Below are 15,861 nucleotides of genomic sequence, written 5' to 3'. Positions count from 1 at the left end.
TGTTATTTTGCTTAGATTACTGTAACACAGGCGTCTACTTATGGTGGAGATTCCAGGCATCGTCAACCATGCTGGGTTCAGGAAGTTCCCCCCCCCACCCCCGGCATTTACTCTGACCGTCAGCATCCCTGGGCAGTTAGTGTGTCAGTGCAGTGCTAAGAGGTCTGGGGGTCAGCTGCGCACTTGTTTATTATAAGGGAGGCATTTATTCCAAGGACTGTGATTCCAGCTCCCCAGCGTGGTCTCCATCTGTCTGTTCCCTGACCTTGGGCAGTGGGCTCGGGCGCCCTATCTCAGTTCACAAGATGACCCCCAGTCCTCCTCCATCCATATCACTTGGTTGAACCTTCACAGCTGTTCCCTGCAGCCAGTATATGGATTGCTGTTTGTTTGGTTTTTTTTTTTCAAGTGATCTTGGCTCATCCAGATTCCCCCAAATCTGACCTACAAAGAAATGTGATTCTTTCCCTTCTGTAACTCAAACAAACAAACAAACAAACAAATGCTAATGCTTTAAAAGACTAAGATGATTAGCAGGTACTATTGGACACTAGTTTTGATCACTACAAAAATATTGCCAGCTAACTTCATTAAATTAGTTCCACTTGGTCTATAAAAGAAAGCCATTGTGACCATCTGCTCAGGGACTAAGAGCCTGCATTGTCTTTCTTCAAGTACTCAGGCAGGCATACCCATTTCAAGGCCCTTGTGCACTTGTGGAGAATACCTAAGCTAGAGAGACCAGAAGGGGCTGTCTAGAACTGGCCACACCTAGACCTGGAAAGAACTCGGTTGGGACTACACAGTGATGGCGGGAGAACGGGAGAGAGCCACCTTGCATGGCTGCGTGTGGCACATCACGAGCTCTCTTGTCTGTCAAGGGAGCCTGGCGAGTGGGCGCTGGAGCGTGCCAAGCAGAACGTGAACGAGAACTTCCTGCTCGTGGGGATTCTGGAGGAGCTGGAGGACGCGCTGCTCTTACTGGAAAGGTTCTTACCTCACTACTTCAAGGGCGTGCTCAGCATCTACAAAGACCCCGGTGAGTCTGCTCCCCAGGAGGGTCGAGGGCAAGGCTTCCTAGTCTTGACAGGACTTGGGAGGTGAAATGATGTCATATCTTGTGTTTCCCTGAGCTTTCAAAGTCAGAGGAGAAGCAGAAGCTTTTGATTCCAAGCCTCAAGCCTTAGGGTGAAGCACAGACTCACCATGGCTGATGTCCCGATGGTTGTGTCCCTTTCCTTAAACTCAGAAGCTCACAACTCTCTCTCCCAGCTTACCCCATGCGTGCTGTTGGGATACAGAAAGGACGTGGATGCATGCATACCTGGAGCTCCTGGAGGCACACAGAGTGGGGGAAGGGCACCTTGAGATGAGGTGGCTCCGGCCTGCTGCCATTGGCAAAAGCACTCCAGCGTGGAAAATCATGGCAGTAGATTAGATAGGGAAGCAAAATGAAAATGCAATTAAGATTTTATTCTCACAAACCAGGGGCTCTCCAAATAGAAGCAAGAAATAGAACGTGGCAAAGAGATTGCGGGACAGCCCACCGTATCACTGTGAATATAATTACTTTCAGAAATCCATCATTTATTCTCCTTTCATTATTAATTAGCTTGAGAGAAAGACACTCTCTCCCCTGCCCTCCTTCATCTGCCGCTGCACAGCAAGCCTTGCATGCTCGTTCTCCTGCAAGTCTTTGTGCTGTTATGCTGGGATGGGAGAGGGCGAACGGCCTGATAGAAATAGCAAACAGAGGAAGCCTCCCAAAGACTGCCGGCAGTCACATGGAGACCTTGACACACATCTGCATCAAGGCCTGGGCAAACTTGTCTTTGCCTGGGGAGCACTTCCTCCTACACTGGGGCCCCGCCATTTGACAGGTGGCTTCCAGGCACTTACAAAGTCCCCCAGCTCTCTCTCTCTCTCTCTCTCCCTCCCTCTCTCTCTCTCTCACACACACACACACACACACACACACACACACAAACCTGCTATATCTGTGTGTAAGAATGTGCCAGAAAACCCAAGGGTGAGCTTTCTCATCAGGGAAATCGGTTCAGAAGAGCCAGAAGCGTAGTAAGTCTGGAGCAGCTGGGTTGGAACGAGAACTCCCTCTGCCCTTCCGACAGCAGCCATGAAGGAGTTTACGTAAATGGGAAGTGCCGGAACTCTGCCGGGCCTGACGATTGTTCAGTAACCCATGTGAGCCTTGCTCCTTGTGCAGGTCCAGAAAGGGCTTACCCTACATTAGAGCCTTTAAAAGAAGAGGTCAGCCATTTCTGTGTGGACCCTTTGTCTGTCTGTCTCTTCCTGTTTCTCCCTCTCCTTCCTCTCTCCGTGAGAGAGAAAGAGGGACAGAGAGGGACAGAAACAGAGTGACATGAAGGACTGACTGTTGGTGACACACACCCAAACATTAAGTGGAGGGATGCAGTCTTGCTAACCTAGATGAAGACGTTTGCCTCTCTGTTCTTAAACACACACTCTCACAGCAAGCATATCCCGAAGGACGCTTACCTAGCTGTGATTGTCTCCTGTTGACTTCTGTTTCCTCCATTTAAGTGAGTAACATCTCAGAGATGGTGGGCCTCGATCCCGTGATCTGTAAGCACATTGTTAAAATAGAAGAGATTTGTGAACACTGGGTTGCTCTTAGTTCTTTTACCTACAGCTACAGTTTTCCCCCCAGTAAATGAAAGCTGTTTCCTCTGTGAGTTTGGCAGTGACAACGTGGTAAATTGGGCCTCGGAAGGGATAAATGATATCTGGTCTTCTGGAGTAGCGGACGGAGGGCTCCCAGAAGCCCAGCGCAGCTGTTGCGAGGCCTTCCATGGTGCCGTGCGTCTGTTCTGCTCTTAGGGTGCATCTTGGCTACTCTAGCCCTGTCCAACAGCAAGGTGATAAAAAGAGTAATTTCTGTGCCCAGGACCCCTGCTTTTTGTCCTAAACTCAGTCACTGAGTAGAAATTGTGGCAATACGCTTATGACCCCAGTTTAGTTCTCTGCTGCTGTGAGGTGTGTACATGGCGAAAAGCACCTTGGACCAAGAGTTTGATAACATCGTGTCCTGTGGTTATTGTCTTCTGCTATTCCCTTATGACACTGAAGGGAAATCACGTGTCAATCACGAGTCTGCATGTCAATCGTCAATCTATGTGTCAATCATGAATATATCTATCAGTCATGAACCTATGTGTCAATCATGCATCCATGTATTAGTCTGTCCTAAAGGCCTCTGTGTCCCCAAGGCAGAGGTAAGGGGTGAGCAGAGACTTCTGACCAGCTCCTGTTGTATTTGGGCTTTTGAGAACACAAAGCGTCATGTTGTTCTGTCACTGTTGATAGCAGTGGGTTAAGCTCAGACTTAGCTGTTCACCCCAGACTACCGTGTTCTCATGAATGGCACTCTACAGGGATTTTAGGGCTCAGGGCCCAAGTCAATGAGAGAGCCCTTGCCTAGCATGCCCGTGGCCTGTGCTTACAGAAAATACGCGTTTAAACGTTTTAATCTGGCTAGGTCAGCAGGGTGCTTGCTACAAGCGTGAGGACTTGAGCTCAGATCTCCACGCTTTGTTAAAATAACCTATGATAGACAGCGCACGCTATCTGTAAAGTTTAAACATTCAGATAAAATACCTGTTTTATCAAAAGGCCAAACTCCTCAAATATTTTGGAAAAAAAAGCAATTTTGCTTGATGAAAATACATCCCGCATCAGAGAGGCAGAGACCAGCGTATGGCTAGAGCTCACGTCCCACCCAGGCCAGCTGACTCATGGAGCTGTAGGCCTGGTGAGAGACCCCGTCTCAGGGGCAGCAGCAAGGTGGTGGCTGACCGAGGAAGATCCCAGTGTTGACTCAAGACTCCACATGCACACACTCACACCTTCACACGCTCTCACACACATGCCGATGTGATCAGTACACACACACACACACACACACATCTTATAACCACATGGACTTAAAGAACAGAACAAAGAAAGAGGAAAGTGTAAGAACTGAGGATTCCGGGGGGCTGTGGCCATTGTGGATTGACCGACCACCTAGAAAACAGAATTAATCCAAACTTCAGTGGCTGTCTATTGTAGGTTCTCTGCCGTGTTACTGAAAAGGTGCCTGCTGAATTTGAGTCATCATTTCCCAGCAGTGACACTGAAGGCATCATACCAGTGACAACAGCACTGGGTTCTCAGTGACAAGAAATCTAGTAAAAATAGTTGCATCTGTTAACCGATGAGGTAGCGCTTACTTCCAGTTTGGAATAGTGTTTGTGTGAGATCTTTCAAACCATGACTGCTTGTTCTGACAGCTTGCCATTTAGTGAAGCTGGTACCCATCCTATGGTTTGACTGTGCCTTCCCTGTTCATTTATTGCAGAGGTTTGGTGTCATTGGACACATTTGTCTCTGGCCATTTGAAGAACGAGTCTTAAAATGTTTTTACTTATTGCTTAACCCCCGCTGCCTTCAGTATTTACTAACTTCTCTTTTTTGAATGAGCAACTGAAGCCAGCCCAAAGAAGTCCATAGGCACTGGGAGGCTGAGGGGAAGACTCCGGAACGGCTGGGCTGTGAATTTTAACGTTTCTGTGTCTCCTTTCCTTAACTCCCGAGGAGGTCAGCGCTAGAGCACTTGCCTACCCTGCTCAGAGCGCTGCATTTGACGTCCGGGTCTACCAAGACAAACCTGGCGTACTGTGAGCTAACGGAGTATTTCTTTGACCTGACCGTGTGAGCTAAAGTGTAGTGATGGTAAAAGCCAAAATAAAGTAGCAGGTTAATGAAGAAGAGAGAGCGCGTGACAACTGCGCGGCAGAAGCAGTGCTGGCCAGCCAGTAACCAAGTTAGCCTGTTCAATAGCGCCACCTAGCGGGCGGTCAGAACTGCACGGCCCAGTGAAACCCAGAACTTCCTCCCTCCAAGAGGGTAACTCTGATAACTCCCTTGTCCCATCCTTTTACCTGTGTTTAAAATGCTTTCCGTCACTAGCATTACTTTAGCATTCATCTACTTGCTTCCATTGCAAGTGTCGACTCCGGAGCATGGTGGGAAACTCACTAGGCATTTATGGAGGCCTTGAGAACACAGTTGCCAACTCTTAGAATAAATTCCAAACCATTGAGTAAATACTGCGCAAACTGAATTCATTTACGAGGGACTGTTTAAAAATACATGTATTCACAGGCTGTATAGACAATGGTAACCGAGTACAGATCAAACCCTGTGGCAGCTGGTTGGTTGGTTTGTTTAGCTTCCTCCGCCGCCCTTGGCCTTTGGCCGGTATGACAGTGTCTGAGAGTTAATCTGCGCTGCAGCATTCAGACCTGAGGGCGCTTGCAAGAAGAAATGGACGCCTGGGAGAAGAAACTTAAATAGTCCGCAGTGACTCCTAGTTCCTACCGGCCTAGCAACAAAAACGTTCAACGGAGTTAGAACAAATACCGACTGATGGCCGCTTGGCCTCTGGGGGGTCTTTTGAGAGAGAGCTCAATGGAGGTAGGAGGCTCTCCTAGCGTGCTCTCTGCCGTGGTTGCGCCCGGATGGCCCAAGCAGAGACCGTCTCACCCTGTCGTCTCTCCGGTCTGACTGAGCTCTAATGTCTCATGCAGCGTGCTTTCGAGCTCTTTATCCTACCTCTACCTAGCACAGTTATGACTTCCCATCCCTTCATTGTCCTGGATAGTCCATAGTGCCTAGCGTCTGGCGATGGGGACACCATCCCCACCTAGACTACAGGCTATGGATGGTTCACTCCCAGAATCCCTTCTTCCTGTGGCTGCTCATACTGGGGTGATCAAGAGAAAGATCTCTCCACTGGTGATTTCTGCTCCTCATTCTCCATGCCGTCTGTATCTGTCCAGGAGAGAATATACCAGAGTGATTAAAGGCTGTTGGGAGACAGTCTCATTTATGAACTGTATGGCTGTGGCAGGCTATGGCTCCCTAAGCCTCCACTTCCCCATCTGTGTAATGGGCATAAGTATATACCTCCTTTACAGGGCTGTTGAAAGACTTAACTGGCAAGATCCATAGGCCTTGACATAAAATGAATATTCAGTAATGAGCTATCATGAGGAAAACATAACCATGGGAAGCCATGACTTTAGAATTCTCTGTAGCCTCTACAGCCAGAAAAGGGGGGAAACAGGACAGAGGGGAGAGGGTAGGAGAGAGGAGATGAGGAGTCGGGTGAGAAAAGAGAATGGGCAAAAGTGAGGGGAGAAAAGGGGAAGGGACATCTTAGTTCGTCCATTAGAGCTGAGCTGTGTCTGTAGACACAGCTTGAAGTCACACCCCTTTTCTATTTCTGACTTAGAAAAAGGGGAGCCACTCTTTTCTAGCGAATTTCATGTTCCTGGAGGGAACATTAACTGGCCCTCGGAGGATAAAGAGCAGCAATCATCCAAGGCAGTAGGGGCATGCCTAAACTGTAGTCATGCCTGACTCCTTACCAGAATCGTCTGGGAGTTAGGACCTGGAAATGAAGCCCATCACTGAGATTTGATTTGAGGCCAGTTACCCTTAACTGGTGGCGTCTTGCACGCTGTCTGCTTTGTAGCAGATTATGCATGCCCAAATATTTATTTTATTTTTTTAAGTCTAAAGGGAGAATCTTAAGGTTTCCGTCTCGCAAAAGTTTGTTCTCCTCATCCAAGTATCCTCGGAACGTTATTAATGTACTGACAGCTTTTGTCCAGCAGGGAGCAGCATCTCTCCATTTTCTCCAGGAGGTAACCATGGTTTCCAGGGAAGAAAAACGGTGTGTGCAGAGGCTGGCCCTTAAAGTCTGAACACAAATATTCAAGTATGCTTTGCTAGGGGCCCGATTAGGGGGGTTGGATTTCAAACAACCCGAAATTTCATTGACTTTAGACATCTAAACTGCATGTTGTGGAGCCACTGGCATTAGAGGCCCACATGTAGGAGTTCACAATCCAATGTGTTAGCTGTGGTGTGTCTCTGTGATGTCTGGCACACGTGTGTAGACTGTTAGCTCAGAACATACATATCTTCAGTTGAAAGGAGCCAAGTTACACAGGTGCTGTCTGTATGCTCCTTTTCATTTCATACTTTCTATTGCTGTTGACCTAAAACAAACCTTAGAAAAATCCTGGAACTTTAAAATAGTGCAATAATAGCCAGAAGAAATTACAATAATATGTTTTCGGAAACCGGTGAAGTTGCTTATGTAATTATCATTGCTGATAATGTGATTCCTCTCTGCCCTTGGTTCATCTCCTGTCCATGTTCTCCAAATAATTTTCATCATTCCTGAGCTCAGATTCTAATAATTTTAGCACTGGATCGTGTGTGTCTGTGTCTGTATGTTTCTGTGTGTATGCCTGTGTGTATATCTGTCTGTGTGTCTATGTATATGTCTGTGTGTGTATGTGTGTATGTCTGTGTGTGTGTGTCTGTGTGTGCCTGTGTGTATGTCTGTCTGTGTGTCTATGTATATGTCTGTTTGTGTATGTGTGTATGTCTGTGTATATGCCTGTGTGTGTCTATGTGTGTGTGTGTATGTCTGTGTGTGTGTGTCTGTGTGTGTATATGCCTGTCTGTGTGAGTCTCTGTGTCTGTGTGTATCTGTGTGTATGCCTGTGTGTGTGTGTGTGTGTGTCTGTGTGTGCCTGTGTGTATGTCTGTCTGTGTGTCTATGTATACATCTGTGTGTGTCTATGTGTATGTCTGTCTGTGTGTCTGTGTTCTCTAATGTTGCTTGTTTTTTTGGAAATAGAAACTACCTTGACTAGTATTGTTTTAAACCTATTTTCATTTGCTTCTCAATTGTTCTTGCCTTAAAGAAGTGTCTTCCATCAGATGTCTCTCCAGTGACAGCAACAGAAAGGACTTAGCTTAAAACACTGATTTTCTAATGATAACTGTAAAAAACTAGCGTTGAACGCATTAAACATGCTTAGCTGTAGATTTAGAAGTGTGAGTTTTGCCAGAGAAAAAAATTAAAGGTACACAGAAGGCCATCCCAAACAAGCCGGGCGGGGTGTCGCACACCTGTAATCCCAGGACTCAGGGAGGCAGAGGCAGGTGGATCTCTGTTCAAGGCCAGCCTGCTCTACACAGCAAGTCCAGGACACCGGGGCTACACAGAGAAACCCTTCCTCAAGGAAAGAAGGAAGGAAGGAATGAAGGAAGGAAGAATGAGAGGGATACAGGGAGGGAGGAAGTGAGGAAGGAAGGAAGGAAGGAAGGAAGGAAGGAAGGAAGGAAGGAAGGAAGGAAAAAGAAAAATAATTTGAAAAATAAATAAGGAAAAGGGAAAAAAAATCTCAAATAGTCTGGAGCCACATGATTCCAGTAGGGGCATAAGTCTAGGGCCTTAAAGGATGTGTAGGAGTTTACCACATGGGTGTGGAAAGCTGCGTGTTAAACAAGACAGATCCTGTGAGTGAAAGCATGAAGGCTAGTGCAGCCTGCACCAGCACATGCCTGCTGACCCTGCCTCCCTGGGCTGAGCCCAGATCTCTCTCTAGCTTATCACCCTTCTGTTTGTACCAGTGTGCACGAGGCTACAGGCCCAACAGCCTCTACTCATCCTGTGGTGCTACATGGACAAGTCACCCACTCTGTCTCAGGACCAGTGGCCAAGCCACAGCTAGAGCCCATGGGCCACCTTGCCGCTTCCTGTGCTGACCAGGAAGGGGACAATTCCAGGTAGGTCCTAGGATTTTCCACCCAAAATTCTCTCTTGATGTGCTCCCAGCTCTGCTGCCTGGTCCTGTGCACCTTGCAGTAACTGCTGGGCTTAGCCCCTCATGCTCCGCTGCTGGCCCCATGCTCACTCACGGGGACAATCATCAGTTCCCCACCTGTCTTCAGTGGCCTCTCTCTCCAGGTGCTGACCTCTGAGAACCCTGGAATCCTCTTCTTGGACCACTTTTCTAGCACATCCTCCATCCCCTAGGCCTTTCTCTCTTCTGGGTCCCAACTTTCCATTATGGAGAACCCCAAATGCATACACCCCCATGTCTTCCTAATTTGCACAGTGTTCCCAGACCAGGTTGGCGGTGGCGTTTCCCGTTATGAGTCATTTCCTCTAATGAAAGCCATCGAATCGCATCTGGGGGGGTGGAGGAGATAGCAGCGCCCGGCACTCAGAGACCATCCTCTGCGTTAGAATGTAATTACTCCCACTCTCCGCAGTTTTCAGTCAGCCTGACAGTAATATGCTTTGAGCCACGTGAGATATGACTAAGGGATGGGGTTTACTCATCACACATTTCAAGTCTGGACTTTCCTGCTTATTTACAAAGCTGGCCCACGTCTAAAGCATGAGCCAAGTTTACAGACCTGACTCTGGAGGTGGGTGGCTGGTATTTACGAACCTTCCTACTCTTCCTGCCGTTCATGGCTACACCACAATGCCTCTGGCCACTCAGGCAAAGGACTTGGGGACTGTCTTCTGGCTCTGAGCTGTGGCTTTAAGCCCCACCCCACCCCCCTTCAAGGGCTTTGCTTAGAAAACACATCCAAGCTGGAGGAAGGTGAGGCAAAGGGCACATAGCCCAGATGAGGGGCGGCACAGCCCTCTAGCCCATTTTGTCTGGCTCAGCACCGCACAGCAGTGTTCTGTTCTTTCTAGCCAGATCTTTTTCAAGTTAGATATCATTTCTCAGTTTGTGTTTTTGTAGGCACTCAGAGTTTGTTTTGTTTTGTTTTGGCGGGGAGGGGGGTCAGGCTAAAATGCCCTAATTTGTCTAGTCTTAGACAGGGTGCCGAACTGTAAAAGGGTAGTGAAAGGCCAGAAGCTGGCGTTGCTGTCTGCTGTGTGGTGCCACGTGTCTAGCATATTCATCTCTACTCCACAAATCCACAGAGAAATCCAGCACGACCCCTGCTGACACGAAGTTCAGGAAGTTCCCTTCCACTGCCTTCCACAAGTCCGAGATGCTTCTGCTTGGCCGATCAGACATGGCTAGAAGTGTGTATCCGTGCACAGGTCCCTGGAGTTTTACCTTCTTATTTTAAACTATTCACTAAAGAGGCACCGCTTTAAGATTCAGCACTATCAAAAGATGTGCGCTAGGAGTCGGCCTTTGCTGTTCCAATCGGAAATACTCAGCTCTGCCGGCCTGCCACCCTCAGTGTGCTTACACGGGCCTTCTGACCACCATGCTGTTTCCTACTAGCATGCCCAGGCTGCCACATCATGAATGTTTACATGAGACGTTATTTAGTTCTTCTGTTACATCACCCTTTCCTCTGCTTCCTCCCCCACTCCCCTGACATGACAGGCATTTTGGCTTCGCAGCCCCGTCTACATCACTGCTGAGGTTCGCTGATGGCCCATGTAGCAAATCACAGTTGCTCACTAGTATGTCACAGTTGTGTTTGACTTCTAGCACCAGATAGTGTTTTTGTCTGGGATTAATTAATGCCTTCCTTTAAAAGAAAATAGCTAGATTTGTTTTTACTTATCAAATTTTGATATTGTATCAATATTATTTTAATATTATTTCAGTATTATCAGACGTTCCTTCTCCCTCCACGTGCTCCTTCTTCCCAACTCAGAATTCCTCACCTCTTGCTAAAGCTCAGGCTCGTTTCTCAGGAAGCTCCCACACAGCTCTGCTCAGTCACCTTCCATTGTGTTGATGTCAGATCCCCCGTCCCCCAGGTCCCATAGACCCTGTCCTTGACTTAGGATTTCATTCTATTTAAAGATGTTCCTGCGTTACTTCCTAATACAAAGGGCATGGGGTGGGGTTGGGGTGTCTTACTCCACACTTTGCTACTGTAACAGACTGGGTAAATTATGAAAGCTGCAGGTTTATTGAGTTTGTGGTTTTGCAGGGTTGGGAGGCCTAGGTAGCAAGGCCATCTCTGTTCAGAGACACCTTACTCCACTACAGCAAGGTAGAAAGGATCAGGTGGCAAGAGCCCAGGAAGTGGAGTATTCTGATTTGAATAAGAATGGCTGGCATTATGCAAGAAGGACCTGGGGGAGGTGTGGCCCTGTTGGAGGAAGTATATCACTAGGGGTGGGCTTTGAGCTTTCAAACACCCTTGTTAGGCCCAGCTCTCTCTCTCTCTCTCTCTCTCTCTTCCTTCCCCCTCTTCCTTTCCCCTTTCCCTCTTTTGCTCCCTCTCTCCCCCTTTCCCTCTCTCGCTCTCTCTGGTTCTCTGGCTCGCCTTCACTTTTCTGCCTCCAGATCAGTAGCTCTCGGCTACTTTCCCAGCACCATGCATGCTGCCATGCCCCCACCATGTTATGCCCGGTTCCTGAGACCCCAAAGACCACCAGGAATCAACTCTGTTGCAAATACCTGAGGGTTTATTGTATACATGCTCAAGCCCTGGACGCAAAATTTCCTGCGTAAGCAGGAAAGGAATGCGGCCCATGGTCTAGGGAAACAAGGTTTTTAAAGGGAAAAAAATGCAAGCAGGGAATTACGTGCCTTGGCATTACATGATTGGGTAAGGGAAATTGACTTTTGAAATGATTAGGCACCAAGACCACAAAAAGTTCTGGCCTGGCCATCTGGGCCAGTTTCCTAGCAACTGTATCTCTAGTGGGCAGGGAAAGAATGCAGTAAGGCTGGTTCTTCCCCCAAAGGCAGCTGGACATGTCTCTACCTGGCTGGCCTTCGTTCAGGCTTGTGCTTTAAACTCTTAGTTCTTTGGTCTCTCACATGATGAGAATAGATTAAACCTCTGTAACTGTAAGCCAGCCCCAATGAAATGCTTTCTTTCTCTTAGAGTTGCATTAGTCGGGTATCTCTTCACAATAGAACAGTAAATAAAACAGGAGGAAGGGGCCTGATGATACCCTCTGATTTTTAGGGATCCATCTGCCAAAGTCAGTTTTACCTTCTCTCTGAATAATGGCACCATCCTCCTGACATAATAATCAAGGCCTGCCTCCTGGTGGCAGGTACATTCCAGCATTCATCTTGGATGGACCATTTGAACCTTAGCAAATAGTTAGTTCCTGACAGTTCACAAATGTTTAAGAAGTCTGGTATTCTGCTGCCTCCCTCCATTACTGACCTGGCACCTGTGGATTTCTTCATAATTACATTCCACACACCATTACCTTTTCCTCCTTCCCCTCTCCAGCTCCATCTATCATTCCTTGTTTTGTTTCTTTAATGATTTTATCATGAGCATTTTCCCATCAGATATCCAGACCCCTAGGACACCTCTTTTCATGTGTAGTCTTTTCCCCTCTTGGTTTTCTATCTTTGACTTTTCCCCTCCTCTAAAATTTTTACTTTTTATACTCTAATTTTTCCAATGATGTCTTAAAGCTATTCCAATTAGGAAGGTCATCTTCAGATGCTTTTCTTTATCCCTGTGACATCCACTTCTCTGCTTGCCCGGGACTCCTTTTGGCAGTGTGGTTGGTCTGGGCATTCTTTCTTCAGGCTAGAAGCTTTCCTCTGGTGATGGAAATCTTTAGGCTTCTGGGTGTTGCAGCTTGACATCACTTAAAGTGCTATGCAATGGGAGTCTTACTGGGTCCTGACATACCTTTATGGAAGGTGATTGAGCACCCACGGGATGTTCACTAGGAACGTTCTGGTGACTGGCACAGATCTCATTTTCTCTTGAGCTTGTTGAGTTTTCCCACTAGAAAACCCTGCAAACATCTTTTTAGGGGGATGAGAGGTGAAGTGGGGAAGTGGAGCTCACATCTGGTTGTTGCTATGGGAACAGAACAGCAGGTTACCCTGAAGGCACTGTTGGATAGCTTATATTTTAACCTGCATCTCTCCTGGTTTCTTCTCTGTGTTAGCCAATCCACTGGAGCCTCAGCTGCTGCTTCCCAGTCAGGGAAGAATGTTCCCCTATGGCACAAGAGAAGCATTGTAAGACATATGGCCACACGCAGCCCAGGAGAGAATTTATTTTGTGGCCAGACTGCCCGCCTCATATCCAGCCCTGGTTCTGGGGACACCTGGTACTGTCGCTCCCTTGCCTTCAGGACTGCAGAAAGTGAGCTGGCATTCTCACGGGCATGTCAGAAGTGCCCCCTTGGCTCCGCCCACTGGACGCATGCTTCCTACTGCTCTTTATCTGCCAGAAATTGATGAAAATCTGTCTGACACAAACGTTCTTCTTCCAAGTCTCTGTCCTTGTGACTTTGCAACCTTTTACGAAATTAGAATTGCTTTCCTGCCATTTTAGCAACTCTTTCAACGATGAGGAAATAGAGGCATACAATCAAGTATCTGCATTTAGCTTTGGATATCTCAATTCTGGGTGGGAAGGTCCTAGCGCCAGGTTTGTGTTCGTAGATCCGACTTGATCTGGTATATACATTTCTCTCATGAAATGTCAGCCAGCCTAGCGTAGGAACAAACTGCCAGAGGCTTGCCATCAGCCTCAGTGCCTTGAAGTGGTAGCAAAATTTCAGGAACAAACAAGCCAGCGTGGTCCCATGCACTGGGAAGTCGTTAGCGGGGCCCATGCGCATTACTCGGGCTTCTCTGTGGCTTGGAGCTGGAATCCCCACGGGGCCCTGTTGGGAGCGCCTGGTCCCCAGGTGGCAGCTGCTGTTTTGGGAGGCTGTGGATCCTCTCGGTGGTGACAGCAGTGGCTCTTTAAAGCTTATGGCTGACCCCTCGTCTCAGTGTCTTGCTGGCCCACTATGGAGTGACAAGCCTCTACAACACGCGCCTGCCGTCATGAACACCTCGGTGCCTTCTATGTTACCACGGGCTGAAGCTCTCCGAGACTGTGAGCCCAGGTGAGCCTTCCCTCTCTCAGTATGTTTCTGTCGCGTGTTTTCTTCACAGCGATGTGTACGTACTCACACACAGACTCCAGACACCGTTTTAGATCGCTGGAAGACATGTTGGTGCCATGTTCAGGGTCTCTTTAAGGGAAGGCTCACAGGTTAAAGGTCAGCTGAGATCATGGCTACTTGAGAAATACCGTTCTAGTTGATCCTGATGAGAAAAGTGCCCTGTGCTGGCTGGTGTTCCTTTGGGAGAAATGTCTGTGTGACTGTCCATGGAAGTGGTGATGGCTTCCAAGCAAGAGAGCTGAGGCCCCGCCTGGCCAAACACTGTCAGTCAGCTAATGTACAGGGGATGGCGAAACCATCGAAGGGTCTGGCCTACAGCTGTTTGGGTAGCAGCTTGTCTAACCAATGTGTCATGACGAGTGCAGACAAAGGCCAGCCCTGAAACTCCAGCCACACCACGTCCAAGCCAGTTCGAGAAATCATATAACCACTGGAGGTTTTTCTCCTCTCTAAATACATTCCATATGAGCCCGGGTGTTGGGACTGCTGGACTGTTTTGTATTCGCTCAGAAAGCTAGTTTTAAAGGAAAATAAGTCAGTGGAGAAGCTGCTCAAAGAGAGCTCAGAGACACAGTGGGCGAGGAAGGAAGGTTTCCCTGACCAGGCCTGTTTCCCCACCACCACACACACACACCCTGGTGTGGTGGGAAAACAGTCACCTGTCCTGGAGTCACAGGAGGAAAGGCGTTCCCTAGCCATAGCTCAGCACTATGACCCAAAATGAAAACACCGAGTGTAGCCAGTTCACAAGCAGCCTGCCGCCAGCCAGTGTTGAGACAAGGGCAGAGACTGGGAATAAGACCACAGTTGTATTTTGTAACTTTTTTATATATATAGTTGGTTTTGTTTTGTTTTGTGTGTGTGGTATTCATCTGAGGTGATTTTTGTGAGGTGTGGGATGAGGGGATTCAGAGCTTATTTGAGAAACACTGACTAGCTTCACCTGCCGGCTCAGGAGTCCCTGCCCGGGATTCTTGCAAGCTTGAGTGTGTTGCTCCACAGCAGGGCTCAGACAGCAGAACTTGGGGAAGTGGATCCTCTCCTTCGGTCAGGTCGCTTCTGATCTAAACCGTCTAAACTGACTGCTAGAACTACATTGCTGCCTCAGCACACTGCCTCGGGCCGGCACTGGCTCATTTCCCTGCAGCTCTGTTCTGCAGTGCGAGGGGTTGCATTGGGTCCCCCTAACCATGGCGAAGCCCTCCGCTCTTCCACCAGCGAGCGCGGCCATTAGGAAATGAGATGTTTGTAGACGGGCTGTAGTTGTTAAGATGATCATACTGGGTCAGGGTAGACCCAAAGGGACACAGAAACCGAGAGACATGGAGAAGGTGGCTCCGTGCGAAATGTGAAAATGGGGGAGATTAGAATCACAGCTAAGCACGGCAAGGGTGGGCGGCAGCCTAGGAGCTAGGAGACAGGACAGAGCAGAGTCTTCCTTAGAGGGAGCAAGGCCATCGGGTACATGGATCCGGGACTTGGGGATTCCAGCACTAAGCCCCTGGGTAATGGTTATATCCCGGGGCGGCCACATGGCGGCAGCACTGAGGCCGGGCGCAGTTGCGGTGGCACCCCGGCACCCGTAAGGAAATCCTCAGCAGCGGCGGCTCTCCAGACAGGGGCCGCTGCAACCGAGGAGCAACCATAGGCCTTCCCTCCAGCACATGCCACATGTGTGGGCCCACGTGGGCACCACCAGCGGCCGGCCTTACCCTTCGATATGACCCTCGGCCGTCAGGGAGCCCTCTGACGACCCCACCACCACCCAGCTTGTCACAAAGTGAAAATCGTGTGTCTGTCCACCCCCACCCTGGAAGTCTCCGTTCCCACCGCAGCAGTCTGCGCCTGTGGCAGGCAAGCAGCCCGGCCCCTCCCCCGCACCGTCCACCCTGCTTTGCAGATGGTGATCCTGCAGAGTGCACACAGCATCGGCTTGTCCATCTAGAGGACAGTGAGCCCTGCTCCAGAGGAGTGAGCTCGCAGGCCGGGGGCGTGGCACAGCCAGGTGTCAGAGGAGTGAGCTCGCAGGCCGTGGCATGGCACAGCCAGGTGTCAGAGGAGTGAGCTCGCAGGCCGTGGCATGGCACAGC

General features: G+C 48.8%; 1 protein-coding gene across 3 annotated transcripts in view; it reads left to right on the top strand.

Moving 5' to 3' along the window:
* The window catches only part of Ust (uronyl 2-sulfotransferase), a 336,745-nt gene that overhangs the window by 231,145 nt on the left and 89,739 nt on the right, over window positions 1–15,861 (top strand). For 2 of the 3 annotated variants that reach the window (XM_060373474.1, XM_021646693.2), the window contains exon 7: window positions 882–1,039. In XM_060373474.1, the coding sequence (XP_060229457.1) occupies window positions 882–1,039 (158 nt within the window). Of the gene's footprint in view, window positions 1–881; window positions 1,040–8,517; window positions 9,458–15,861 lie in introns of those variants that run through there. The other variant, XM_060373475.1, reaches the window with a different exon arrangement.

This window comes from Meriones unguiculatus, chromosome 20 (assembly GCF_030254825.1).
Source record: "Meriones unguiculatus strain TT.TT164.6M chromosome 20, Bangor_MerUng_6.1, whole genome shotgun sequence".
In the NCBI taxonomy this organism is placed as follows: Eukaryota; Metazoa; Chordata; class Mammalia; order Rodentia; family Muridae; genus Meriones; species Meriones unguiculatus.
This window is presented reverse-complemented; position numbering and strand designations above follow the sequence as displayed.